We start from the raw sequence: 27226 nt of genomic DNA on the forward strand, positions 1-27226 counted from the left end.
CACAGCCTTCCCACGGAGGGACATGCGGATCTGCTGCATCTGCTTGGAGCCGACATTGTCTGCACCCATGATGAAGCATTTCGGATAATCATCCAGAAGTTGAATGATCTTAAGGAATTAGTTGGACTTCCAGGTCGCCCTGTCTTCCCTGGGCATCACTGCGGTGCGTCAGGGATTGCCACGCGGGGTTTAAAGACGATGTCACTCTCACAAGGACGCCTGGAGAGAGCGATCTTTTGCTTTCTTTATGATTGCTGTCCTTGATGTCATGCCACAACTTGCCTTATCTTCTGTCATTAATGTTTAGTGCATCACATCTGTTCTTGAGATCATTCTCAAATTCTTGAGCTGGGATAAACTCAAGGTTGTTTTTTTGCTCTTGTAGACTTTGATTTTCTTCAGCATCTGTTTGAACTTGTTATATGAGTAACTGATGCTTTATTCCATAGTCAGCATCTGGCCTTGTTGTGTTTTCTTAATGGCAAAAACTTTATTCCAAACTGATTCTAATTTTACAGAGTATATTGTTAAAGAGAGTTTTAGCCTTAATACACTGGAGGAAGTTAGAATAGTTTGAAATGTTTTATAACCTACCAAAACCATAGCAACTTTGTAATTTATAGAATAGGCTTAAAACTTTCAATGTCTTTTGTTGTTAGATTTTTGTCTAATGGTATCACCACGCAGGATCCCATTTAAACTACCAGTTCAGTATAATCTGGATTTTTTTGGTCCCATTCCCTGTTGTTAAGTGGGCTGTAGTTGAACAAACTAGAGTATCTTCCCTGCTGTGTTTTAGAAATGCTTCTTAGACTACAAGCTACTGACAGACTGCTACAGTGCCACTGAGCCATTTAATAAACATTGCCGTCTGTAAGCTACTATGGAATAGGTCAAAGCTGCTAGAAAAGCTACCATGAAATTGATCACTGATGACAGAGTGGTTAAGTGTTCAAATGCTAACCCAAAAGTCAATGGTTAGAATTTACTAACTCTTGGGGGGGAGGGATGTGGCAGTCACTTTCTACAATGATTACAGCCTTATAAAACTCTATGAAGTTCTACTATGCCCTATAAAGTTACAGAGTCCAAATCATCTCCACAGGAATGGATTTGTTGTGTTTATCATTGTTGGATTTATTTTTTTGTTTTTCAAAATAAAATCAGTTGTTTTAAAACTCATTAAACTAAAATTATGTCTTATTATCTTGAAAACTCTAGTCCACGATACATAGTAGGTATTTTGTAAATGTTTGTATAATAAAGGGATTGATTTTTCTCTTATGGTAAAAGTATTTTTTTTAATCAAAGTAAGTTTTATTAGGAACCAAGGACTCTTATATCAAATATAGACTTGTCAATTTTGTGTATAAAGAGCATTGCCACTGTAGTAGGACTTGGGATCTAACTATTTCCCCTGAATTCTACCCCAAAATACATGACCTTGAGGTAAAGTCCCATTTAAATGCTATGTGATTAGATGATCTTGAAAATGCCTGCCAAACCAAAACTAGACTCGAAATCTCTACTCAGGCTTACTGCCAGCAAGTTGACTCTGATTCATAGTGACAATCCACTGGGTTCCTGGGGCTGTAAATCCTAATGGGAAGAGACTGCTCATATTTCTTCTGTGTAGCCTCTTTGCGGATTCTATCCATCAGAGAAGCTCTCCCTTTTTGTTAACATTGTAACACGCTGAGGTCTCTGCCACCAAAGCTCCTTTGGTGGTGAGACTATGGTGTCTTATTTTTTTCTGTCCTTTTTTGTTTTCCACATTTTCTTTTTTTAATGAACATTTACAGAGATTTTGGATTTCCACTCATTCATTGTTGCATTTTTCTCCCTGCCCCCCTCCATTCGCTCTTCTCTTTGAAAAGTAAAAGAAAAAAACCTTCATTGATATACAGTGCTTCTCCCTGCCCTCAGTACGCTCCACTATGCAACCTTCATTCTGGACTCTTGTCATGACCATAATACCCAATTATATATCGCTATTAAACTGTCTCTCCCTCATCTGTTTCAATGCAGTATACATAATTTATCCAATTTTTCTCAGTCTCATCCCAACCTTGATGTCAGTTCCATTCTACAATAGTGGTACTATTCTATATTTGTCCTTTTGTGACTGAGATATTTCTCTCAGCATAATGTCCTGCAGGGTCACCCATTTTGAGTAATATTGCATGAGTTCCTTGTTTTTCAATGCTGTGTAGTATTCCATTGTGTAAATATACCAGAGCTTCTCTAGGTTCTTGGGCACCTGGGCTGTTTCCAACTCTTTTATTGTGAACAAAAGTGCATTAAACAAAGGTATGCATGTATCTGCCTGGGTGGCAGTTATGGTTATATTCTCAGTAGAGGAATTGCTGGGTCAAATGGTATTTCTATTTGCAACTTTTTGAGAAAGTGCCATACAGCCTTCCATAGTGGTTGCACCATTTTACACTGCCACCAACAGTAAATAAGGGTTCCAGTTTCTCCACAACCTCGCCAACATTTGTTGTTTGCTGCTTTGTTAAATTTTGCTATTCTTAATGGGATGAGATGATATCTCATAGTTGTTTTGATTTGCTAGGGATTTTGAGTATTTCTTCATGTATTTGTTGGCCATCTGAATGTCTTCTTTTGTGAAGTGTCTGTTCATATCCTGTGCCCAATTTTCAATTGGGTTATTTATCTTTATCTTCTTGTGGTGCTTGAGTATTTTATAAATTCTAGATATAAGTCCACATTTTCTATATACATATTAATCTTTTTCAATCATTAAAAATATACCTAGATGTGTTACTACATGGGCATATCTTTGTAAGCATACAGAAATATTTCTTTTCTTATTTCCACTATTCAATACCTCTTTGCTTTTATTTCTCAACAGATCTTCAGAAAAAACTGGACTTTCAGCATTGAAGGTAAGTTATGCTTTCTGAATTACAAGTATGTTTCTGCATTTTTCATTCATATTTTTCTTTCATGTAATTATTAATTTCCTTGCTTTTACTTTCTTTTACTTATTTTTTCTTCAATAATACTATCATATCCTTGTAAGTATAATTAGATTATCTGGAAGGGCACATTAACAGAGAACTGCCTGAAGTGCAGGCTGGATTTAGAAGAGGCCATGGCAGTAGGGATATTATAGCTAATGTCAGGTAGATCTTGGCTGAGAGCAGAGAGTACTAGAGGAGTGTCTATCTGTGTTTCATTGACTATGTAAAGGGGTTTGACTGTGTAGATTATAACAAATTGTGGCTGACTCAGAAGAATAGGAATCCCAGAACACTTGATTGTGCTTATGCAAAACCTATACTTTGAACAGGAGGCAGTCATCAGAACAGAGCAAGGAAATACTGCATGGTTCAAAATTGGGAAAGGTTTGCATCAAGGATGTGTCTTATCTCCATATATTTTCAATCTATATGTGGATCCGATTATCTGGGAGGCTGGGCTCTATAAGAAGAAGTGTGGTATCAGGATTGGAGGTAGAGTCATCAATAATGTGCATTATGCAGATAACACAATCCTGCTTTCTGAATCTGAGGAGAACCTGAAGTGCTTGCTGCATATGGATTGAAGCTCAAAATCAAGAAAACAAAGATTCTCACCACTGGGCCAATTGGCAGCATCATGATAGATGGTAAAGAGATTGAAATAGTTGACAACTTCAGTTTGCTTGGCTCCACAATCAACAGTCTTGGCACCAGCAGCCAGGAAATAAAAAACGTATAGCGAAGGGAAAGCCTGCTGTCAGAGACCTCACCAAAGTACTGAAGAGAAACAGTGTCACTCTGGAGACTAAGGTGCATCTCATACAGGCTGTGGTCTTTGCAATCACTTGTTATGCATCAGAGAGCTGGACAATGACTAGAGATGATAGAAGGAGAGTTGATGTCTTTGAGCTGTGGTGCTGAAGAAGAGTATTGAGTATACCATGGACTGCTAGGAAAACAAGTTTGTCCTGGAAAGGGTGGCGCCAGGCTGCTTCTTGGAGGCAAGGATTCTGAAGCTTCATCTGACATACTGTGAACATGTTGCAAGCCAGGAGAAGGATATCATGCTTGGGAGGATGGAGGGACAGTGCAGGATAAGAAGACCCTCCATGAGATGGATTGACTCAATGACTGGGGTAGTGGGGATAGGTGTGTGGGAGACAATAAGATTGACATGGGATAGAGTAGGCTTTAGGGCTATTGTACATAGTAGTATCACTATGAGTCACAGGCGACTCTATGGCACATAACAAAAACAACAACACTAGAAAAATAACTAATATTAGGCTATAACGAAGAGACTGTATATGTACTTTTCAGATTTCAACTAATTTATATTTGGTTTATGATGTTTTTGGAGGAAAAGAACAATAAAATGCTGTTGAAGTTTATGTGTGTGCATGTTTTAATTTAAAAAAATAATGCATCTACAACATGCCTCTGGAAACTCTGAACATCGATAAATGGCGACTGTTATAGAACAGCTTTAGGCCTTTTGTTCATAGGGTTGGTATGAGTTGTGCTCAACTTGATGGCAATCAGCCACAACAGCTTGCAGTGCAAAAATTTGTAGTAACTAAAATATGTATACACTGCTTGTGGGCATATGTATTGGTAAAAATCACTATATTAAAAAAATCAACCTTGTATTAATAGACAAAGTGTAATACTCTGGAAAAAAAAGAAGAGGGTAAGTACACTGGCACTGGAAAAATTGACTTTGAGATTATACATACATGCATACATTCACACATGTACACACACACATAAACATGCATCCACATGACAACAGCAGTGCTATTTATTAGAGCCTCTTACAAAATCCTTGCTTTCTCTTCACCCTACCTGTCCATCCACTAATGTCTGCTCCTCTTCCATTGCTTTCAATCCTCCATGATTATTTCTGTGTGTGAACCTTCCCTGAGCTTTTTTATTCCAATTCATGACAACCCTCTCGGTTGTGTTCCCAAGGCTATAAATTGTTATGGAAAGAGACTGCTTCATCTTCCTCCCAAAGAACAAGTGGTAGATTAAAATGATAAACCTTGCAATTATGAATCTCTGGTGGCTTAATGGTAAGGAATTGCACTGCCAGAGAAAAGGTGCATGGTTCAAATCCACTGGCTGTTCTGCGGGAGAAAGATGGTCAACTCCCATGGGATTTATGGCCTCTGAAAATCCACTGGAGGGTCAGCTATGGGTCAGTTCTGACTCGATGGTACACAACAACAGCCATCATCAAATCATCAACCCAAAACATAACACACTAGGCCAACAGGACTCCTTTAGTCACTGTTAATAGTTTCTTCTTTTAGTTGCCTAGTGTTGCCACAACAGAAATACCCAAAGTGTAAATCTAAAGAAAGAACAGAAATTTATTTTCTCATATCTCAGGTGGCTGGAAGTCAGAGCAGGGCTTCCAAAGAGAGAGGTTTTTCTTTGTCTAAGGCTGGGCACCAAGACAAAGTAAAGTATTAAAATGTAATGTGCAAAGAGCTTGAGTCAGAAAATCAAAGAGGCCGAACTCGCTCAGTATTTCTTAAGCTCATGGAACTGAAGAGGAAATTCAAGCCTCAAGTTGCAATACTTACGATGATTTGGACAGAATATTGAGTGATCCTGCAAGTGTTAAAAGAAGATGGAAAGAATATATACCAAAAGGAATTGGCAGACACAGAAGAATTTAATGAAACACTAATATGAGCAAGAGCCTGTGGTGATGAAGGAAGAAGTTCAGGCTGCTTTGAAAGAATTGGCTAAGAATAAGACCCTGGGAATTGATGGTATACCAGTTGACATATTTCAACTAACAGATGCTGCCCTAGATGTCCTCACCAAGTTGTACCAAGAAATCTGGAGAACAACCACTTGGCCAACTGACTGGAAGAGATCTGTATTTGTTCCTATTCCAAAGAAAGGTGATCCCACAGAGTGTGGAAATTATTGAACAATCTCATTGATTTCACATGCAAGCAAGATTTTGCTGAAGATTATCCAAAAACGACTGGAACAGCACATCAACAGAGAACTACCAGAAGTGTAGTCTGGATTTAGAGGGGGCCATGGTACTAGGGCTATTGTAGCTAATGTTAGATGGATCTTGGCTGAAAGCAAGGAGTATCTTTGTTTCATTGATTATGCAAAGGCATTTGACTGTGTGGATCATAAACAAACGGTGGCTAATTCTGAGAAGAATAGGAATCCCAGAACACTTGATTGTGCTAATGTGAAACCTATACTTGGACCAGGAGGCAGTCGTCAGAACAGAGCAAGGAAACACTGCATGGTTCAAAATTGGGAAGGGTGTACACCAGGACTGTATCCTGTCTCCATACCTTTTCAATCTTTATGCAGAACAGACTATCTGGGAGGCTGAGCTCTAGGAGAAGAAATGTGACATCAGGATTGGAGGAAGAATCATCAACAATCTACGTTACGCAGGTGACACAACCTTGCTTGCTGAAACTGAAGAGGACCTGAAGCACTTGCTGTGGAAGGTCAGGGACTGCAGTCTTCAGTATGGATTGAGATTCAATATCAAGAAAACAAAGATTCTCACCATTGGGCCGATTGGCAGCATCATAATGGATGGTGAAGAGATTGAGATTGTTCACAGAGATTGTTTGCTTGGCTCCACAGTCAACACTCTTGGCACCAGCAGCCAGGAAATTAAAAGACTTATTGCGATGGGCAAGTCTGTGGTTAGAGACCTCTCTAAAGTGCTGAAGTGCAAAGATGTCAGTCTGGAGACTAAGGTGTGCCTGATACATTCCATGTTCTTTGCAGTCACTTGCTATGCATCGGAGAGCTGGACAATGACTAGGGAGGATAGAAGGTGAATTGATGCCTTTGAGCTGTGGTGCTGGAGAAGAGTAGTGAGAGTACCATGGACTGCTAGGAAACAAACAGATTCAGCCTGGAAAGGGTTAAACCGGGTGGCTCCTTGGAGGCAAGGATTCTGAAGCTTCATCTGACATACTTTGGACATGTTGCAAGGAGGGACCAGTCCTTGGAGAGGGACATCATGCTTGGGAGGTTGGAGGGACAGCGCAGGAGAGGAAGACCCTCAGTGAGATGTATTGATTCAGTGACTGGTGTAATAATGGGGGCAGGTGTGTTGGAGATGGTGAGATTGGCACAGGATAGGGCAGAGTTTAGGGCTGTTGTGCATAGGATCACTATGAGTCACAGGCAGCTCGACGGCACATAACAACAACAAATTTCACCTTCTAGTAGCTGGTATTGTATTCCTGGACTTAAAATGCATTTATCTCTGTGTTACTTGTCTTCCTCATCCCTCTGTACATCTTTGTTCTGCTCTTTGTAGAACTCAAAAGTGATTAGGTTCAAGATAACAATAACAACAATTTTAAAAACCTTACATTTACTCCAAGCTTTACCAACCTCATTATCTGATATTTTACATTCATGGTAGTAGTAAAAAGTCTGTTTTAAATCACCTCTGTTTGGCGTTTGGAGTCATGGAGTACTTCTTTCCCAATCCCCATTCCTGTACCTTCCCCATCTCACTCTTTCCCCAGTCTTAGATGCTCTTACTTTTTTTTAAAAAAAGGGAATGGGGAGCCAGGTGCCAGGGACTTGGGCTATTAAACGTCATACTCTGGAACCTTGTTGAAATTAAATCAAACCTGCAGATTAATAGCTGCCTTGAAGTCCAAGCAGAAGTGTGGCTTCTGGCTTAGGACACAGGCACAGATAGGGCATGAGATGATAACTTTTCTACATACCCTAAGATTGTGTTTATACTCTTGGAGCCATTGAGGGCAGCATATGGAAGTCCTGAGTGGGTGAGCATTTTCGTGGAGGGCAAAATGTCTGCATGGGTCATCGAGATTGATACGCCTTCCTGGCTGCAAATCCTAACTTGGTCAGCTCTGCTTATAGTTGGAAATGCCACAGGAAGATCCACCTGCCTGAAGTCTGTAAGTAGGAGTAAGTAGAACTAGTAGGAGCCAGCTGAGTTGTGGAACAGTGACTGCAGAGAATAAAGCAGAACTATGTGTCCACCTCTAGTGACTCCTGGAACCTGAGGAGCATTTGTCCTTGGAAGCTTTGCGTGACACTGATTTTCACATAACTACCTGGTCTTTAAGGGAGCTCTGGTGACTTAGTAGGTAAGGAATTTCACTTAACACCCAAAGGCAGGTGGTTTGAACCCACCAGCTGCTTCACCAGAAAAAGATTTACAGCCTCTGCAAACACACTGAAGGGTCAACAGAGAGTTGGTTCTGATTTGATGGCATATAACAACAATCTGGTCTTTGGCATCTATCCATGTTAATAATGAGTAGGTACATGGTTGACCTTTAACAATGCAAGGGTTAGGGGTGCTGATCCCCGCACAGTCAAAAGTCCACATGTAACTTGTAACTCGCCTAAAAGTTAGGTACTAGTAGCCTACTGTTGACCAGATGCCTTGATGAAAGCATAAACAGTTGATTAATATATAGATATTTTGTATGTTAAGTTTATTATATATGGCACCTACATAAATGTTGACGTTTCAATGTGAGATAAAAGGTATTTCACAAAAAAGTACAAGGTTTTCTCACCTCCTGGCGTACCTGCAAAGAAGATTTCACAAATTTTCTTTTCCTTTCCTTTTTACAAGACTGGCTCAAGACAAGGAAGGGTTCAGAGTTGCTGTGCATAGGGTCACTATACATCACAGGCAACTCAACAGCACATAACAACAATAACATACTATGACACGTTTGGAAGCAGCAGTGGCATCCACTTCCTAAACAATATGCCTCCGGAAACTCCATGAACTTTGATAAATGTCAATAGTTGTAGAGTGAATTCAGGCCTTTTGTTCATAGGATCGCTGTGAATTGCGCTTGACTTGAAGGCAATCAACAACAACAACAATACTGGATTCATTTATCTTGAGATGAAAGGCAACCATAATGAAGATTTCAGTCTGTAGCACTTATCATGCAATTAAATTTTGTCTTGTAATATCATGAGTTTGCTTCTTGGGAGCACTTCCAGCAACATTAGTGGCATTTCCATTCAAGGATTATGATATTGCACTAACCATGAAAAATAAGTGAGAACCAAGAGAGAGCATTTTTCTACTGCAATTTACAATTTCTTGGAGAGACAAACTGCTCTCACACAGACAATGTCACAGGGTTTGTTTTCTTATAAAAAATTGTGTATAAGCTGGCCAAAATAGTTCAAACCCGCGCTGTACAGGAGTCAACGGTATCTTCAGACAAGATCATACAGTGTCCCACAGGCATAGAGGTTAAGTTTTCAACATAAATTTTTTTTCGTGGTATAATTAGATAGATAACATCCTTCATCATTATGAAAAACTCTAAATGACCTGAACTTTTCATAGTTTACATTTTCAACTTAATGTTCTCTAAAATATAATAGTAACTGTTTCTCTGAGTATTTGTGCAGATGATTTGTGGATCTGTTAATCTTTATTGTGTTGCTTGTTACAATTAAAAAGCTCAAATCTTATAACTAAATACTGTGAGAAGGGTAGAGACAGCTAAGAAACTGCCCAAAACAGATTGTTTATTAATAAACTAAACCAAACCTAACTCATTGCTGCCTAATTAATTCTGACTCATAGCAACCCTATAGGTTTGTTGTTATGTGCCATCGAGTCACTTGTGACTCATAGTGACCTTATGTACAATAGCCCTAAACCCTGCTTTATCCTGTGGCAGCCTCACTGTCTCCGACACACCTACTCCCACTGCCACAATCACTGAATCGATCCATCTCATGGAAGGTCTTCCTCTCCTGTGCTGTCCCTCCACTCTCCCAAACATGATATCCCTTTCCAAGGACGGGTTCCTCCTTGCAACATGCCCAGAGTATGTCAGACGAAGCTTCAGAATCCTTGCCTCCAAGGAGCAGCCCACTTTCACCCTCTCCAGGACAGACCTGTTTGTTCTCCTAGCAGTCCATGGTATATTCAACACTTTCCTCCAACACCGCAGGTCAAAGGCTGATTGATACCAGTTCTCTTTCTCTCATCCCTAGTTACCATCCAGCTCTCCAATGCATAGCACGCAATTGCGAAGACTATAGCCCAGAATAGGTGCACCTTAGTCTCCAGCCTGACGCCGATTATCCGCTGGATCTCCAAGGCTGTGATTTGTAGAATCAGACTGTCACATCTTTCTCCCATAGAGTAGCTGGAGTGTCCAAACCACTAACCTTTCTGTTAACAGCCAAACTCTTTAAACCCAGTGCCACTAGTTGTTGTTGTTGACTCCTAGCTGACCCTCCAGTGGGTTTTTAGAGGCAGTAAATTGCGTAGGAAGAGATTGCTCATCTTTTCCCTCAGAGCAGCTGGTGGATTTGAACTGCATGCCTTTAGGTTGGCAGCACACCTCCTTATCCTTAGGCCACTAGATGTATCATATTTTAAGGAAGGATATTTCTGATAGTGTTATAATAAGTGAGAGGTTAGAGAAATGACCTGATAATAGCAAAATTGAAGTTTAATAGTTACTGCCATTTATTAATAGGGCAGCCTCAAAAGGAGGTATTAAAATGACACCTGTCTCAAATACAGCTAAATTAGTGTTAGTTGTCTGCAGGCATATATTTGGCTTCCTTTGCTTTGTATCCAAACCCTGGATCAAGGTACTAAGACAAGGGCCTAGACTTTATAAATCATTGCCTGGAGGTGGGGGGATCCTAGTTACCTGTATATTCTAATCCAGATTTTAACAAATCTTCTGTTTAACTTCTCTAGAGATCATGTCCTCTGGTAGGTGCCCCAGCATTCCTTTAAACCTGTGACTTACCAGCCGTTTTCTTTATAAGAGTTGTTATCTTTCAGAAGTTCAAAGTTCAGGAGAGTTTTATTAAAGTCAAATAAAATAGAAGCTTAATCACTATGGGACTTGTGGTCAGTGTGAGAATGTTAATCTGTTATCTTTGCAAGTGTTTTATTACAAGAAATGAAATTGAAGTCTAGGAATACTTAGTCTGATTATTACACTTAGCTCAATTTAAGGGAAATATCCACTGAACTTTCACATAAGTACAATCAAGTGTTTTGGGACTCCCATTCTCCTCAAAGTTAACCACAATTTGTGGTGATCCACACAGTCAATACCTTTGCATAGTCAATGAAATACAGATAAATACTCCTCTGGTGCCCTGCTTTCTGCCAAGATCCATCCGACATTGGCAATAATGTCTCTAGTGCCACAGCTTCTAAACCAGCTTGTATTTCTGGTAGTTCTCTGTTAATGTATTGTTGCAGTTGTTTTTAGAGAGCTGGACAATGACTAAGGATGAGAGAAGAATTGATGCCTTTGAGTTGTGGTGCTGGAGAAAAGTCTTGAGCATAACATGGACCCTCTTGGAGAGGGTGAAACCAAGTCTCTCCTTTGAGGCTAGGATTTTGAAGCTCTTTCTCACATACTTTGGGCACATGGCCAGGAGAGACTGCTCAGAAGGGTGGAGGGACAGCACAGGAGAGGAAGACCCCAGATGAGATGGATTGATACAGTAACTAGTGCAATGAGGGTAGGTGTGTGGGGGTCAATAAAACCGGCTCTGAACAAGGCAGGCTTCAGAGCCATATGGTTGCTATGGGTCATAGGTGACTCGACAGTACATAACAATAACACCACATCCACTTAAATAAGTTGTTCAGTGCTTCAGATTTTCCTACTAACAGGTACCAAATTGGAGAAAAATTTGGTACAATATTTTTAATTGGTTGGCCTGCTCAAGATGTTTTTCTGATATGTATTGTTCCTAATGAACATCAGCTTCCATGTTTCACTCATCTTGTCAAGGCTATCTGGTTAGCTTTGCGTTAGTTTAAAAACCAAGATTCCATTAAAGGATATGCAAACTTAAGTTGTGTGTATGAACTGGAAAAAAAAATCTAGAGTATGCATTAGCCAACATTCATTCAGCAGATGATTGCTTAGTGCCATGAATTCTTAATTACTGAGTAAACAGTGGTGGGAAGAACAAAGAAGGTTTACTTGTATAGAGCTTTCCAGTAGGGCAGGGACAAGGTCCATTACAAGTGTTGATAAATGCTATGAAGGAAAAAATAGAATATCATGATAGAAAGATGAAGGAGTCAGGCTATGTTAAGAGGGTCAGAAAAGGCATTTTTCTGTAGAATCACATTTGAGCTACAACCCTAATAGTAAGGAGCCTTCCAGCTGATGACAGTGCAAACTGTAGGGAAGTAGAGGAGAGGTGAGAAATGGAGATGACCGCTATGATGGCAGGAACCATATCATATTAGATATGCGTGAACTGTTACAAACATTTTAGATTTTACCTGACTTTTAAATCTCCGTGAAAAAACTTTTCTCTGGAAGAATCTATTTAAGATTGTTATTTAGTGTCATGTGCTGAGAAAAATTTGTGTGAAACATTGGGGGTTTTGTTTAAGATTGGCTATATTAATATTGTTAGCATTATGCTAATCTCTGGAATAATTTTATCAGGATTGTTTCCTGACGATTATGTAAATACTCCCTTAATAGTTAAGTCTTTGTGTGCCTTAGGCCAGTTATTTGTCAAAATGGTTTTGTGGCCTTACTCTAACAACTTCTGTGATGAGCACCAATGATTATTAATTTTTTCACTTACTGTCAATTGTTGCAGTTAAATTGCTGTACATATATTTATATACTCAAATTGCTGTACTTCTGAAAATACAAGACAAGATACAGAATAATTTTAAATATATGATTGTCCTTTTTTTTACCCTCCTTTTTCCTAGCAGATAGACATTTCTACCCTCTCCAGCCTCCTAAATATATATATATATGTACGTATGTGTATATGAATGTATACGTAGATATATATGTATTTTTGGTGGGTTTGATTTTTCTCACCTAAGCATTTCAGGAGCTTAATTTAACTTTTGGTTGTACTTTGCTTCCATTTAATTAAAACCTTTAGAATTTTAAGGAGACTAGGCTCTGAATGTGTTTCTTTCTGTGTTACATTCTTTTGTATTTATGTGTATTAATGGAACAGTACTTTGGAGAAAATAGCAATTCTAATTACTGCTTTGCTTACATCTTTAACTCTTTTAAGTTATAAAGGTATTTAGTAGCTTTTGTCATCTTTTACAGATTTTTTTACATATTAAAAAAAAGGGAAAGCTTTTGCATTTGAAAAAAAACAGCTTATTGCTGTCAAGTAGGAACTAACTGTTGCTAATGCTGCAGTGAGTTTTTAGAGTCTGTAAATTACATGGAAGGAGATTGCCCATCTTTATCCGTAAAACAGATAGTGGATTCAAACTGCCTGCCTTTAACCATTTGACCCAGCAATTCCACTACTGGGAATATACCCTGAAGAGACCATAGCTGACATCCAAGCAGATATATGCACACCCATGTTCATTGCAGCTTTGTTCACAATAGCAAGGAGTTGGAAACAACCTAAGTGCCCATCAACAAACGAATGGCTAGAGAAGCTGTGGTATATTCGCACAATGGAATACTATGCTGCATTAAAAAACAAGGAACTCATGCAATATTATTCAAAATGGTTGACTCTGGAGAACATTATGCTGAGTGAAATATCCCAGTCACAAAAGGACAAATATTACATGATGCCACTGTTGTAGAATGGGACTGTCCTTGGGGCTGGGGAGAGACTGAGTAAGATGGGTTCAATAATGTGTACTGCACTGAAACAGAGGAGGGAGAGAACCGTTTAAAAGAGAGATGTAACTGGGTATTTCTGTCATCACAGGAGACTAGAGCGAGGGCTGCATGGTGGAGGGGACCTGGGGGAGGGTTTGTAAAACAATGAAAGAATCTTTTCTTTTACTTTTCCATAATTTTTGGACTCATGTACCTATAACTTGTTAGTCAAATTTGTGTCTTCTAGGTTGCAACACCCCCATGATACATCTTCAAGGATATGTACATGTACAGCCAAGCACAATCAATAAGAGTGCATCTGAATTCCAAAATCAATCTCCATAATAGTCTATGTGTTTCCTACTGCCAAAGGGGCCCTTTAGAGTAGTGAGAGAAGATCTTCACCCTGAAACCCACAGCGTCCCTTTTCAGCAGGAAGTAGCTAAGAGAATACGCCGTGCCCTTTTCCTTATGACTCAGGGTGAAGTCTCTCTCAGGGAGGAGTGATAGGGAATGGCAAAGGATACACTGACAAAGAAGATTAATCAGAACTGGCTTTGACAAGCACTGTGGCATTTGGACAAGAACAAACTGGGAGGAGGGTAGAGAGAATAGTGCAACAATGAATGAGTGGAAGCCCAAAATCTCTGTAAATGTTTATGAAAATTAATAAAATATAATTATAGAAAAAAAAATGGCAACACAACTAGGCCACAAGAACTCCCTAAAGGTTGGTGTGTCAAGAGTAGGATTTGAACCAATGCCTCTAGGAGAGACTGTGCCCTGAACAGAGGGCTTTAAACTGCTTGACCATCCCAACAAGTCACATTTAAAGCAAAACAAATTCTTACAATAGAAAATTGCTCATTGGTAGCCTGCTCATGCAAATCACGTTGTCCTAGTTGGTATATAATCTCAAGTCACTTATCAGTATGCAAACATTTAAGCCTTTTATGAGCCTTTGACTTTATACTTAATCTACTAGTGTATACCTATTTTAGGTAGATTTTCCCCCCCAGAATGGATATCATTTAATATCTTTATCCTTCTCTTTTTAAACAGGAACCAGAAAACACTGCAAGTAAGGTTGGAAATGAGTCTCCTGTACAAGAATTGAAGCAAGATGTTTCTAAAAAGGTTGGTAGAATAGAATTTACTGTTAGCTTTACATCACATGGAAGATTTTCCATGTCATTCTTTCTATATAGTGCTCTGTACATGGTAGTTGTTCAGTAAATGTTTCTTAAAGCTATTAAATTTGTGATCATATTAGGCCTTTAGAATGCATTGCATAGTCTTAGCAATTACTAATTTCTTTTCTAAGTAGATGTTGTTGTTGCATTGTTAAGTGCTATCGAGTCGCAGGCAACTCATAACAACCCTATGACCAAAGTTCTGGACACCTCCTGTGTAATTTTCGTCCTTTCTCCAGGTTCATAGGGTTTCCAGAGGCAAGCTATTGTGGAAGTGGATGCCACTCCTGCTTCCAAGCTTGTTTTAATCAGGGAGTTTCACTAAGATAGTACTTTTATTTTATATTTAAGGTTATATTTTTATTAGAATATGTTGTAGCTTCTTTTGAAGAGGTTACTATTTGTAGTTAAGAGTTTTGAAAAACACAGTACTGTACATTCTGATACATTTACAAGTCATTACTCTGATAATGCCTTTGAAGAATTGATGTTATGAAGCTTCAGAGATTGGTTAACTAGAAGACTCAGCACAAGATAAAAGTATTGAAAATTATTAATATCAAGGTATTAAGTATCAAGGTGAAACTTGAAGGAGAAAGATAGATGGTGTGTATTTGTGCATTTATGTAAGTCTTGGATGCTTTCTGTATCCATTGCACTGTTCTAAATAATGGCTTTCTGAGGTTAAGATATATCTTACAGAGATGACACATCCTCTACCCTAGAGTTTATCAGCAGTATTGTTACTGTGGATTAGATAATTTGCAGAGGAGAGAGGGTGCTATGCATTGTAAGATGTTTAGAAGCATCCTTTGCTTCTGCCCAAATTGCTTTCTCCTTTCCTGCTGAAGTTAAGACAGTCCAGAATGTCTCCAGCCATTGAAGGAGGTGCAGTTGCTCTCAAATGAGAATCCTCGGTCTACCCTTAAGAAGTTTAGAAATGCAATGAGTTACATATTTTAATGTTGGTCACTATTTTCTTTAAAAGCCCCAGGTGCCTTCTTTGAGAGAAATATTGGTATTGCATGTCAGCACAAATACAAAACCATTTTTTAAAAAAAAAATTAGCACAACTCTACCCAGTAACAAACAGTTGTGTTGATTTTTACCCTCTGGTCACCATTGGGCTTTTTTTTCCTTAGCAGTAGTGTAGACAGAATTTTACAAACTACCTTTTTCTCTTAGCTTTTTACAAATTTTCCTCACGTTACTATATGATTTCAATAATCAGTTTTTACATTCCATGCATCAGTTTAAATTAAATGAATATTTTACAGTACATCTAACCACTCTTGTTGGAAACTTTGAATCTTCCCTTTCCCCCCCTATTTTAGTGTTTTTTGCCCAGTGGTGTTTGTTGTCATTAGGTGCTGTCAAGTCAAGTACAACCCATAGCATACCAATGAACAACAGATCTGAATTCTGTCCAATCCTATGCCATCCTCATCCTCTCTGACACACTTGAGCCTGTTGCTGCAGTCACTGTGCCAGTCTATCTTGTTGAAGGTTGTCTTCTCTTTCACTGACTTTCTGCCTTTCCACACATGATGTTCCTCTCTAAGGAATGGCCTCTCCCAGCATCATAGCCAAAGTACTTGAGGTAAAGCTTTGCCATCTTTGCCACCAAGGAGCCCTGCAGCTGCACCTTCTCAGTACTCTTCTCTAATTCCTCAAAGCGCAAAGGCTTCTGCCATGCTTCAGAAGACTTCTGTCATGCTTATTCATTGTCCAGCTCTCATATGCATAGCAAGTGATTGAAAAGTTCTGGCCTGAATCAGTCACACTTTAGTTCTCAAACTCCTCATTGCTCCTCAATTTGGAAAGGTTCCTGACTATAGACTTTTGCAGTGCAGTATATGTCCTGGTCTCCTAACTGCTGGTACCAAGGATGTTGATTGTAGATCCAAGTAAGATGAAGTTGTTGACAGTTTCAAGATGGATTGCATCTCAGCATTAAGAAAACCAGAATTCTCACCACTGGATTGATAGGCAATGTCATGATAGATGGAGAAAAGATTGAAACTGTCAACAATTTTGACAGGGTGGTGGTTGTTGTTATGTGCCATCAAGTCGCCTGTGACCCATAGCGACCCTGTGTACAGCAGCTCTTAAGCTTGCCCTGTCGTGAGCCAGTCTCACTGATTCTGACACACCAACTCCCATTGCTCCAGTTACTGTATCAGTCCGTCTCATCTGGGGACTTTCCTCTCCTACGCTGTCCCTCCACCCTTCCAAGCATGATGTCCTTCTCTAAGGATTGATCCCTCCTAGCCACGTGCCCAAAGTATGTGAGACCAAGCTTCAAGATCCTAGCCTCCAAGGAGAAACTTGGTTTCCCCTCTCTAAGACAGACCTATTTGTTTTCTTGGCAGTGCATGATACGTTAAAAACTCTTCTCCAGCATCACAACTCAAAGTCATAAATTCTTAGTCATTGTCCAGCTCTCTAAGGCATAGCAAGTAATTGCAAAGACCATTGCCTGGATTAGGTGCACCTTGGTCTCTAGACTGACATCGTTACTTTTCAGTACTCTGGAGAGGTTCCTGATAGCAGATTTTCCCAGTGCAATTCATCTTTTGATTTTCTGACTACTACTGCCAAGAGTTTTGATTGTGGAGCCAAGCAGGCTGTAATTGTTAACAACTTCTATCTCTTCTCCATCTGTCAATCATGGTCCTGCCAATTGGCCCAGTGGTGAGAATCTTTGTCTTCTTTCATGTTGAGCTTCAATCCATACTGACGACTACAATCCTTGACCTTTTGCAGCAAGTGCTTTAAGTCCTCCTCAGTTTCAGCAAGCAAGGTTGTGTCATCTGCATAACTTAGGTTGTTGATGAGTCTTCTTCCACTCCTGATGCCACATTACTCCTCTTGAAGCCCAGAATAATCTATTCTGCATATAGATTGCAAAAGTATAGAGACACAATACATCCCTGATGCACTGCTTTCCTGATTTTGAACCATACAGTGTTTCCTTGCTCTGTTCCGAGAACTGCTTCCTGGTCTGAGTATAAGTTTCCTATAAGGACAGTCAAGTGTTCTGGGACTCCCATTCCCTCAAGGTTAACCACCGTTTGTTGTGATCCACACAGTCAAATGGCTTTGCGTGGTCAATGTAACACAGGTAGACATTCATCTGGTCCTCTCTGCTTTCTGCCAAGAGCCATCAGACATTGGTGATAATGTATCTAAACCCAGCTTGTATTTCTGGTAAGTCTGTCAATGTACTGTTCCAGTCTTTTCTGGATAATCTTCAACAGGATTTTGCTATCATGTGATATTGTTTGATGATTTTCACACTCTGTTGGGTCACCTTTTTTTGGAATGGGAATAAATTTGGATCACTTCTAGTCAGTTGGCCAGGTAGTCATCCTCCAGATTCTCGGCACAACCTGGTGAGCACATCCAGGGCATCGCATCTGTTTGTTGAAATATGTCAATTGATATTCCATCAATTCCTGGGGATCGTAAATTGCTGGTGAGTAACATTCTATAGTTGATAACCTGCCCCATTCATTACCTGCCTGCCCCCCAAAAAAACCCAAACAAACAAACAAAAAAACACCAAAGTTCAACAGTACTTTCAAGTAAAATTTAAAAGCTGAAGAAAGGTGAGTAAACAGTATAGGATAGTACACTGAGGTATAAGAGTTTTTTAAAACTCGAACTCTCTTCCATCAGATTTCCAAGACTGTAAAAATTAGCAGAAAGAGGTTACCATCTCTCTCCTGAGCCACTGGTGGTTTCAGAGATACTTAGCCTTTTAGGTGGACAGTGCAGTGTGCTGTAGACCATGCCATCAGAGCTCCATTAGACTCTTAAAGTGAAAAATAAATAAGTAATTTTTTTAAAAAAAAGACTTTAAATATTGCTATTTACTTACAAACCTTTATAGTTCAATTAAGTGTCAAGTAATTAATGGTAAAAGCAATGAGAACACACTCTGTACTAGGACATGGTCTCTGCTTTAAGAAGCTTACGTTTTAGTAGAGGAAATCGATACATGCAAAACTAAATCAGTAAGTATTCAAATAAGCTTACAAACTATTATAAGAACACAAAGGAAGACTTTACTTCCTGCTTGGCAGGTGAAATAGGGAAGACTTGATTGAGGAAGTAGCATCCAAATTGTTTCTTGGTGGATGGATAGGATTTAGACAGGCAGACATGGAGGAGAAAAGGCTAAGGATGAGACTGTTGTTAATTGTTGGTTAACTAAGAATGAGACTAGCTGTCCCTCCATTGGGTTTTCAGAGGCAGTAAATTGCATGGGAGGGTATTGCCCGTCTTTCTCCTGTGGAACACCTGGTGGATTAGAACTATATACTCTTGTGTTGACAGTGCAATTCCTTTACCACTAACCCATTAGAGCTCCCTAATTACAGGCATAAAATTATAGGCATTGAAGGTTGGATAACATTCAATTGGACACCAACGGACCTTACATATGTCCATGGTCTCATATTTATTTTGGGAGACTTTTTTTTAAAAAAGGGAAAATAGCTCTTCTTTTGTTCTCCTTCGTGGTAAGATGTTGCACTGCCAATCCAAAGGCATGCAGTTCAAATCCACCAGCTGCTCCATGAGAGAAAGATAAGCAGTCTTTTTTCTGTGAGATTCACTGCTTCTGAAAACCCACTAGAGGGTCAGCTGTAAGTCAGATCCGACTCAACAGTACTTAACAACAAAAATGATTTTAAAGATCCTAAGCCCAAATTCTTACAGCACCGAGTCAAGATTGGTTTACAGGTAGCTGAAGCAGAGAACATAGATTTGGGTATGGGTTCTTGAGCTTAGACTATTGAGCAAGTGGTGGGAGCATCAGTGGGAGCTCCAGGATTTAGGTGGAGCCAGGCTGCTCCTGCTGCTAAGACATACAGAACAATTAGTACTAAGTACACTTAAGTACATTGTAAAAAGAGCAAGGACAGCATGAGGAAAGCTGAGTTTGACCTCTACTCCACAAAGTAAAACTCCCCATCAGCAGCATCCACAGTATAAAACTGATCCCTGTAAGGTCAGACATAGCCGTTCCCCATACCAGCTCCTACTTCTACTAATCATTGAGTCCAAAATTCAAACTTGACTTTACTTGCAGTTGTGGGATTTATTAAGGAAATAGATTGGGAGATGGGCAAGGCAAAGGATATCACATCGTGAAAGTCCCTATTTAGTCCAGCAGTCTCAAGCCAGATTCTTCAGTTAGTTCAGACAGCTTATCAGTCAAAAAGTTAAAGTCCAGGTTCAATTCAACAACACAAATGCAAGAAGACTCTGGTTTCCTCAGTCGTCCAGCAAGTATTGTCTCATGGCAGTCACAAGTCACCTTTTTCTTCTTTTGTCCACAAAACAGAACCTTTAACTCTGGCTCTCTCTTTAGCGTTCCATTAGGCTGTGCCATCAGTCTACAATCTGGTTAGCTCTGTCTTTTGTTGGCCTAGCCGCTATTGATGTCGAAGATGCTGATCAGTCAGTGAACCATGTGTCTGCAGTTGATGCAGCTGGAGACCACACCCCCAGGGGAGCTAAGGGTGGTGGGTGGAGCCTCAAAGACTTACTTACACGTTCCCACCTGGCCATCTGGTCAGTTCTAAGGTAGTGGACTGTTGTTACTGTTGTGTGTCATCAAGTCAAAATCAATCCATAGCTGACCCTTCTATTAGGTTTTCAGAGCCAGTTCACCACATAGGAGGAAATTGATAATTCTTCCACTGCAGAGCAACTGGTGGATTTGAACTACTTGTCTTTGGGATTTCAGCACAGCTTCTTACCAGTAGGCAATCCTCCTACTACCATAGCTTTGCTCTCACTTTCTCGGCCACCACTACTGCTGCCATTGCCTGTACCCTGGTGCCTGCCAGAAGCTCCAGCAGTGGCTACAAGGACAATTGGAAGTGAACTCCATTAAGGCTTTAATACAGTGTTTACACATAATCCAAATCACATATTGTCCCGTTGCACAAAAATACATCAGGCATGTTAAATCAATGCATACCTGTATCTGGTTATAAAGGGGAGAAAATGCAGAAATAGCCGATATACATCTTTTATCTATATTATAGGGGTTTTTTTGGGAATTTTGCTGTTTTTTTTTCTTTTTTAAATGAAAAACATTTCTTTAGCTAGCAAAATGTAGACCTTACAAAGAGTTAAAGTGAAAAAGAAAAGTGAGAAAGGACACCTGAAAAGAAAAAGGAAAGGGTGAAGTAAAAATTTATAGCATGCTCTCAGCAGAAAAGGAGAAGGGGGGAAACAATCTATATTATAGGGGGTTTTTTACTACACTAGATATTAAAAATGTTAGCCTTTCAGAAAAGGGAGCAATTAGTAACTCAAGGGATTCAGAGTTCTCTCCTAAAAAGATTTAGGATTCTCAACTTTTTCACCCTTATAGCATTGACTTTTCCATCATGCAGTCCTTATTTCAAATCTTTACACCTGATTCATGATCCCTAATGCCCACTTACATACCCATCACTTTCAGAAGATAACCTTGCTTCCTACTGCACATAGACATTAAAAGCTAAACAACTTGAATTTACTGTGCTTTCTATCTCTCACTTTACTCTTCTGAAATTTTGTTTGTTATCCTTTACTTTTTTCCTCAGTTGTCACTCAGGATTGTTCATAGCGAATCTCATCAAGGGGATGATTGCACTAAATTAAACTTCATCAAGAGAGTGGCCACATTACAACCCCCTAACCAGAAAATCGAAGGCTGCCAAGTTGACACATAACTTTAACAATCACTGTTATCTTTGCTTTTTCCTGTCCAAATTATCATTGTATAATGAAATACCTGGATTTCAGTTTTGACTTTGTAGCATGCGAGCTATGGGACTTTGAGCAGAAAGTTCCTAATCTTTTACCTCAAGTTTCTGCTTTTAGGGAAGGGAGATAAGACCTGGAGGTTGATTAAATGAGAATGTCTGTATTGTGGCAAACTCACAATAGGCCTTCTTTCCTATTGTCCGAACTTTGATCTGGTATCCCCCTCTTTCCATGGGCTCTTCTCAGCTTATAAAAGTTCCAGGTCACCTTCTAGCAACTTCTTTTCATAACCAGACTTCTCAAAAAAGTATTAGCTGTCTCTGTTTTCCCCCCCCACCGCATTAATTCTTTAGTCCACTGTAATCCAACTTCTGTTTTCACAGAAGTCTTCAGTGTTCAGGGAACACTTAAGTGACAGATTAAGTGGATTCTGTTTCTTATTTCCCACTTAGTCACTAGCTGAACTTCAAATGAGTTTTCAGAAGCACAAGAGGAGATTGCCCATCTTTGTCCTGGAGAGCAGCTGGTGAATTCAAACCGACTGCCGTTGGGTTGACAATACAAGTTACCTACTAGGTGACCATAGCTCCCTAGAGGTAATTCTAGTATTAAAAAGTAAAGACTAGTATAAACTACTTTCTAAAGTATGCAGAAAATCAGGGACAGATACAGTTGAACAGCAGTAATAGCTACTTCAAATTAAGATGAATTTATGGTAAACCAGATTGGGACAGTTCTGAGACACTTTTCTTTCTGACATCAAGGAACAAAAGGAAACACAAGTCATCTGTGCTTGGACATGGTAGAGTAAGAGGTGGACTAGAAATTTAACATGTTGTTATGGACAGCATTTGGTAGAAGATATATATTTTTCTTTTCTAAATGTTTTTAGTAGACACAGAGAGCCTATCTATCATTTTCAGCTACAAATAAGAAATTAAATGGGAGAAAAAGCAAGGTGGACAGAGTGAACTCTTTCTGTGGCCCTGCGATTAGTCTGAACAGTGAGGTATTAGATATAGTCTGTTTAAGAAAACTGATCTTTCTGCTGTCCTGCCAGCTTTTTTCTGTTAGTCTTGAGTTTTAAGCTCAACAAGTTAGATTCTTACATTAGGTAGATTTTGATTCCCATGATTTTGTTGACTAGACTCAGACCATCAAACTGTTGTTATTGTGATGAATTTTGCATTAATAAGTAAATGAACTATAATATTAACAGTCTTAATTTTAGTTTTGAACTTTATTTTTACAGGATTGTTAGTACTTTTGTAACTACATGTACAAACATAAATTTCTTTATATAATGGCTTAGAGTATGGCTTCTAGAGCCAAAATTCTGGATTTTTATGCTAGCTTTACCACTATTAGCTTTGTGACCTTGGACAAATCACTTGATCTCCCTGTGCTTTAATCCCCTTACTAATAAAATGAAGAAAGTAAGAGTGCTATTTGATAATAGGTGAAACAGGTGAAAATATGTAAATTATTAAGAACATTGCCTAATAACATTGTAATAAGTCGATTTGAGTCGGATATGCATTATTAGTTATTATATTCTTATCAGTTTCTTTTAAAAAATTTGCTTGTGATCTTTCATCAGATTATTGAAAGTATTATTGAGGAAAGTCAGCCATGTCTACAACTTGAAGATGACACCTTGGATTCCGAGGTGAAAGAACTCTCTGAGCAGGCCACTGCAAGTCCTATAGTATCTGGAACAGATCTGAGCAGTATACCTGGACTGTTAGCCATAGATCAAGTACTACAGGAAGATTCCAAAAAAGAGAGTATGAGTGAATTTGAAGACACTGCAATAGAATCTAAGAAAGGTGTTCCTTCTGATGAATCTGAGAAGCCAATAGAAGAAACTACAACAGCTGAAATAAGTTCAGCTGAACAGCTTAATGTGCCTGAAACTGGAGCAGAAGCATTGAACAAGGAAGACACAGAAGTCAAACAAAGTGATGTTCTAGAGCCTGCACCCTCAAATTCCTCATCTACTAAAGATTTTGCTCCAGTGGAAGAAATAGCACCTGCCAAACCTCCAAGACAGCTTACTCCAGAACCTGATATAGTGGCCAGTACAAAGAAGCCTGTCCCAGCACGCCCACCTCCTCCAACTAATGTCCCACCTCCTAGGCCCCCACCTCCATCCCGACCTGCACCACCACCAAGAAAAAAGAAAAGTGAATCAGAGTTTGAGGCTCTTAAATCTCCTGATCTAGAAGGCAAGTATCTAATGAGAACTATTTTTGTGAAACTACTAAGCTTTCTAATTTTTTTATTTGCATTTAAGCTGTGTAAAACCACATTGATACCATGTTGGGGGGGGAATTTAGTAATAGATAAAAAAATGAAAATACTTAAATTAATTATAGTTATGTTACTGTTATCGAATATTCCTACAAACTTCCAAATCTGTTCTTATTTGAGTGTAGCATGGAACATAATTTGTCTGAACCCTGATTTTCCCATATAGGATAAGACGCAGTGGCATCATAGTTGAAGCACTTTGCTGATAACCAAAAGGATGGCAGTTCAAATTCATCAACCACTCTGGGGGAGAAAGATGTAGTAGCCTAATTCTGTAAAGATGCTTAGCTTTGGAAACCCTATATAGGGCAGTTCTACTCTGTCCTGTAGGGTCTCTGTGAGTCAGAATCAACTCAGACTCAGTGACAATTTTGGTTTGGGGATTCTCCATCTATAAAGCAATTGAGGTTGTGCTATCAACCCACAGGCACGCAATTCAAATCCACCAGCTACTCCATGGGAGAAAGATGAGCAGTCTCCTCCCATGCAATTTGCAACCTCTGAAAAACCACTGGAGGACCAGCTATGAGTTGGTTCCAACTCGACACCACATAACAACAACAGTATATAAATCAAGAGTAATAATACCATCGGTGGGTCCAAGGAGGGTTTCTGTGGACTAGGGGCAGTGGTAGCTCTTGGATTATTTGGGGGAGGTGTGGGTGGTTTCAGGGAGTAAACCAGATTGTGAAAATGTCCCCCATTTTTGTACAAAGAAGACTCCATGCGGTAGGTGTCAGCAACTCCATGCAGAATGGGAAGACATCAGTGCAGCCTTCATAGATCTGTCTAATTGGCTTCAGGCTCTGGTGGCTCGGACTGCGGGAGAGGAAAGCTAGGGGTGTTTTTTTAGCGAGAAGTGTACTTATGCTCCTAAAACAATTTTCATTTGTTCCAAAAATGACTTCCAGCTATTCAGGGGAGGGGACTGGGAGTGGTTAAAATTCTACATTTACTTGGTGAATTAAGAAATAGCACATTAAAAAAAAATGAAATAGCACATTCAAACTAAACCTTAAAAAAAAAAAAGGATAATAAGCAGGAGTGACATCCACTTCCTAAATAACATGCCTCCAGAAACTCTTACGAACTTTGATAAATGTCAGTAGTTGTAGAGGGACTTCAAGCCTTTTATTCATAGGGTCTCTATGAGTCATGCTCGGCTCGAAGGCAATCAACAACAAAACCATATAGCTCACAAGATTGCTATAAGAGTCAAACCAAGGTTACAGCACTTTATAAAGTATCAATCCATCTCATCCAGGGTCTTCCTCTCCTGTACTGTCCCTCCACCCTTCTGAACATGATAGCCTTCTCCAAGAATTAGTCCCTCCTGGCCATATGCCCAAAGTATGTGAGATGGAGCTTCAAAATCCTAGCCTCCAAGGAGAAATTTGGTTTCACCTCTCCAAGACAGACCTATTTGTTTTCTTGGTGGTCCATGGTATGTTCAAGACTCTTCTCCAGTACCACAGCTCAAAGGCATCAGTTCTTCTTCTGTCATCCTTAGTCATTGTTCAGCTCTCTGAAGCATAGCAAGTAATTGCAAAGACCATGGCCTGGATCAGGCATTAGTCTCTAGACTGATACTGTTGCTCTTCTGGACTCTGGAGAGGTCCCTGACAGCAGATTTACTTAATGTAATTTGTCTTTTGATTTTCTGACTGCTGGTGCCAAGAGTGTTGATTGTATAAAGTATGTATGTATAAGGTCCTATATAAAAATTATTTATTGCTATTATTTTTATCATTACAGTTGCCAAAGACAGCACTGTGTCTGATACTCTCCTTACTGCAAGCATAGTTTCAGAGACCACATCCAAGGATTCTCAACCTTCTCTTGATTTGGCAAGTGCCACCAGTGGTGAAAAAATAGTTACTGCTCAGGTTGGTGAATTGATGTTATGTTTTTATAACTTTCACAGCTTTCTGCAACAAACTGGTTTCTTAATTACTGAACATTTCTCTTTCAATACAAATATTTCCTTGTCTCCCAAGGCTAGCCTCCTCGCTCCTTGTGACTTATTTGTAGAATGAAGTAGTAATTAATAGAAAAGGAGATAAAGGGAAATAAAAGCCTTAAGTTGTTAATAATATTGTAACTAATAATGTCTATTATAGAAAGATTTTACAAAATAATTTTGTTGATATTTTTGTAATCTGAGAAATACTACATTTAAGCAGTTTATGACTATATTACATATTCTAGGATTTAAATTTATCATTTAAATTGATATTAAACATTACTAAGATTCCTTTATAGGAGGAAGTCCATGCTCAGAGCTAACACCATGAGTTACTGGACTGGGTGACATCAACTTTAATGATGCCACTAGTCTCTATACTAAGAATAGTCGTTACATTTTTAAACCTTGCCACACCCAAACCCTACCTTAGAGATACCAGCCTGCAGCCCTCATTAATAGATATTTTAGTATTGTCATTATTCCACTAGCTGAGAACTACTTTTTAGCCAGGGCCAAACATACCATTGATGTGTTCAAAACTATGTAAAAGAAATTATTTCATGAGCAACAATAGATTTGATCTCTGATTTCCACCACATAAAGGAATGAAACTGAGTGTTCGATTTACATTTTCCCTATCTTCCATGATGATGTTCTTTAGAACTATGTGCAGTAATAACTAATTCTAGAAATTGACTCAGTCCACTTTGTGTTTATAAAATTATGATTTCAGGAAAATGGAAAAGGACCTGATGGGCAGACCATCGCAGGTGAAGTGATGGGTCCTCAGAGGCCTCGATCTAACTCTGGGAGAGAGCTCACTGATGAGGTATAGTTAGATTTTTTTGTGTGTTGGTTCTTAAGAACTTGAAATAAAATGTACAAGTCAAATGAAAATTGAAGATAGTCTAGATTCTTGTACTTTATGTACTTTAATATCCTTCATCTTGCAACTTTGAATGAAATTTATCTTTTCACATAATTATGTTCTGATGTTGTATTCTGTAGGGAGTTGTGCTGCTGACTCAAAGGTTGCACCTCTGGCAGTTTTATAGGAATTATACATATGAGGAATTTGATATTGTTGATAGAGCATGTTTTTGTATGTATTAGATAAGGTACAAAATATAGTAATATATTTTTTTATAAACTTCAAAACAACTTTGATGCAAAATTTTCATTTTTGCTTCTTTGAAACAGCATACTTTAAAAATCTATGAGTAAGTCTGCTTCAGGGACCTCGCCAAATTACTGTATGTCTCATGAGCCCTTGACAGCTGACACCAAGGGTGTTGATTATGAATCCAAGATGAAAGCATTGCAAATTTAAAAACACAAAGAAACCTATATTTTCTTTTTTTT

General features: G+C 39.1%; 1 protein-coding gene across 3 annotated transcripts in view; it reads left to right on the forward strand.

The window, feature by feature from the left end:
• WDR44 (WD repeat domain 44) overlaps positions 1–27226 on the forward strand; it is a 130649-nt gene that overhangs the window by 43688 nt on the left and 59735 nt on the right. For 2 of the 3 annotated variants that reach the window (XM_006893764.1, XM_006893765.1), the window contains exons 2-6: positions 2876–2909; positions 14684–14758; positions 23186–23813; positions 25654–25784; positions 26598–26693. In XM_006893764.1, the coding sequence (XP_006893826.1) occupies positions 2876–2909; positions 14684–14758; positions 23186–23813; positions 25654–25784; positions 26598–26693 (964 nt within the window). The remainder of the gene's footprint in view (positions 1–2875; positions 2910–14683; positions 14759–23185; positions 23814–25653; positions 25785–26597; positions 26694–27226) is intronic. The other variant, XM_006893766.1, reaches the window with a different exon arrangement.

This window comes from Elephantulus edwardii, unplaced genomic scaffold, assembly GCF_000299155.1.
Source record: "Elephantulus edwardii isolate Elephantulus edwardi_28Jun2011 unplaced genomic scaffold, EleEdw1.0 scaffold00131, whole genome shotgun sequence".
Classification (NCBI taxonomy): Eukaryota; Metazoa; Chordata; class Mammalia; order Macroscelidea; family Macroscelididae; genus Elephantulus; species Elephantulus edwardii.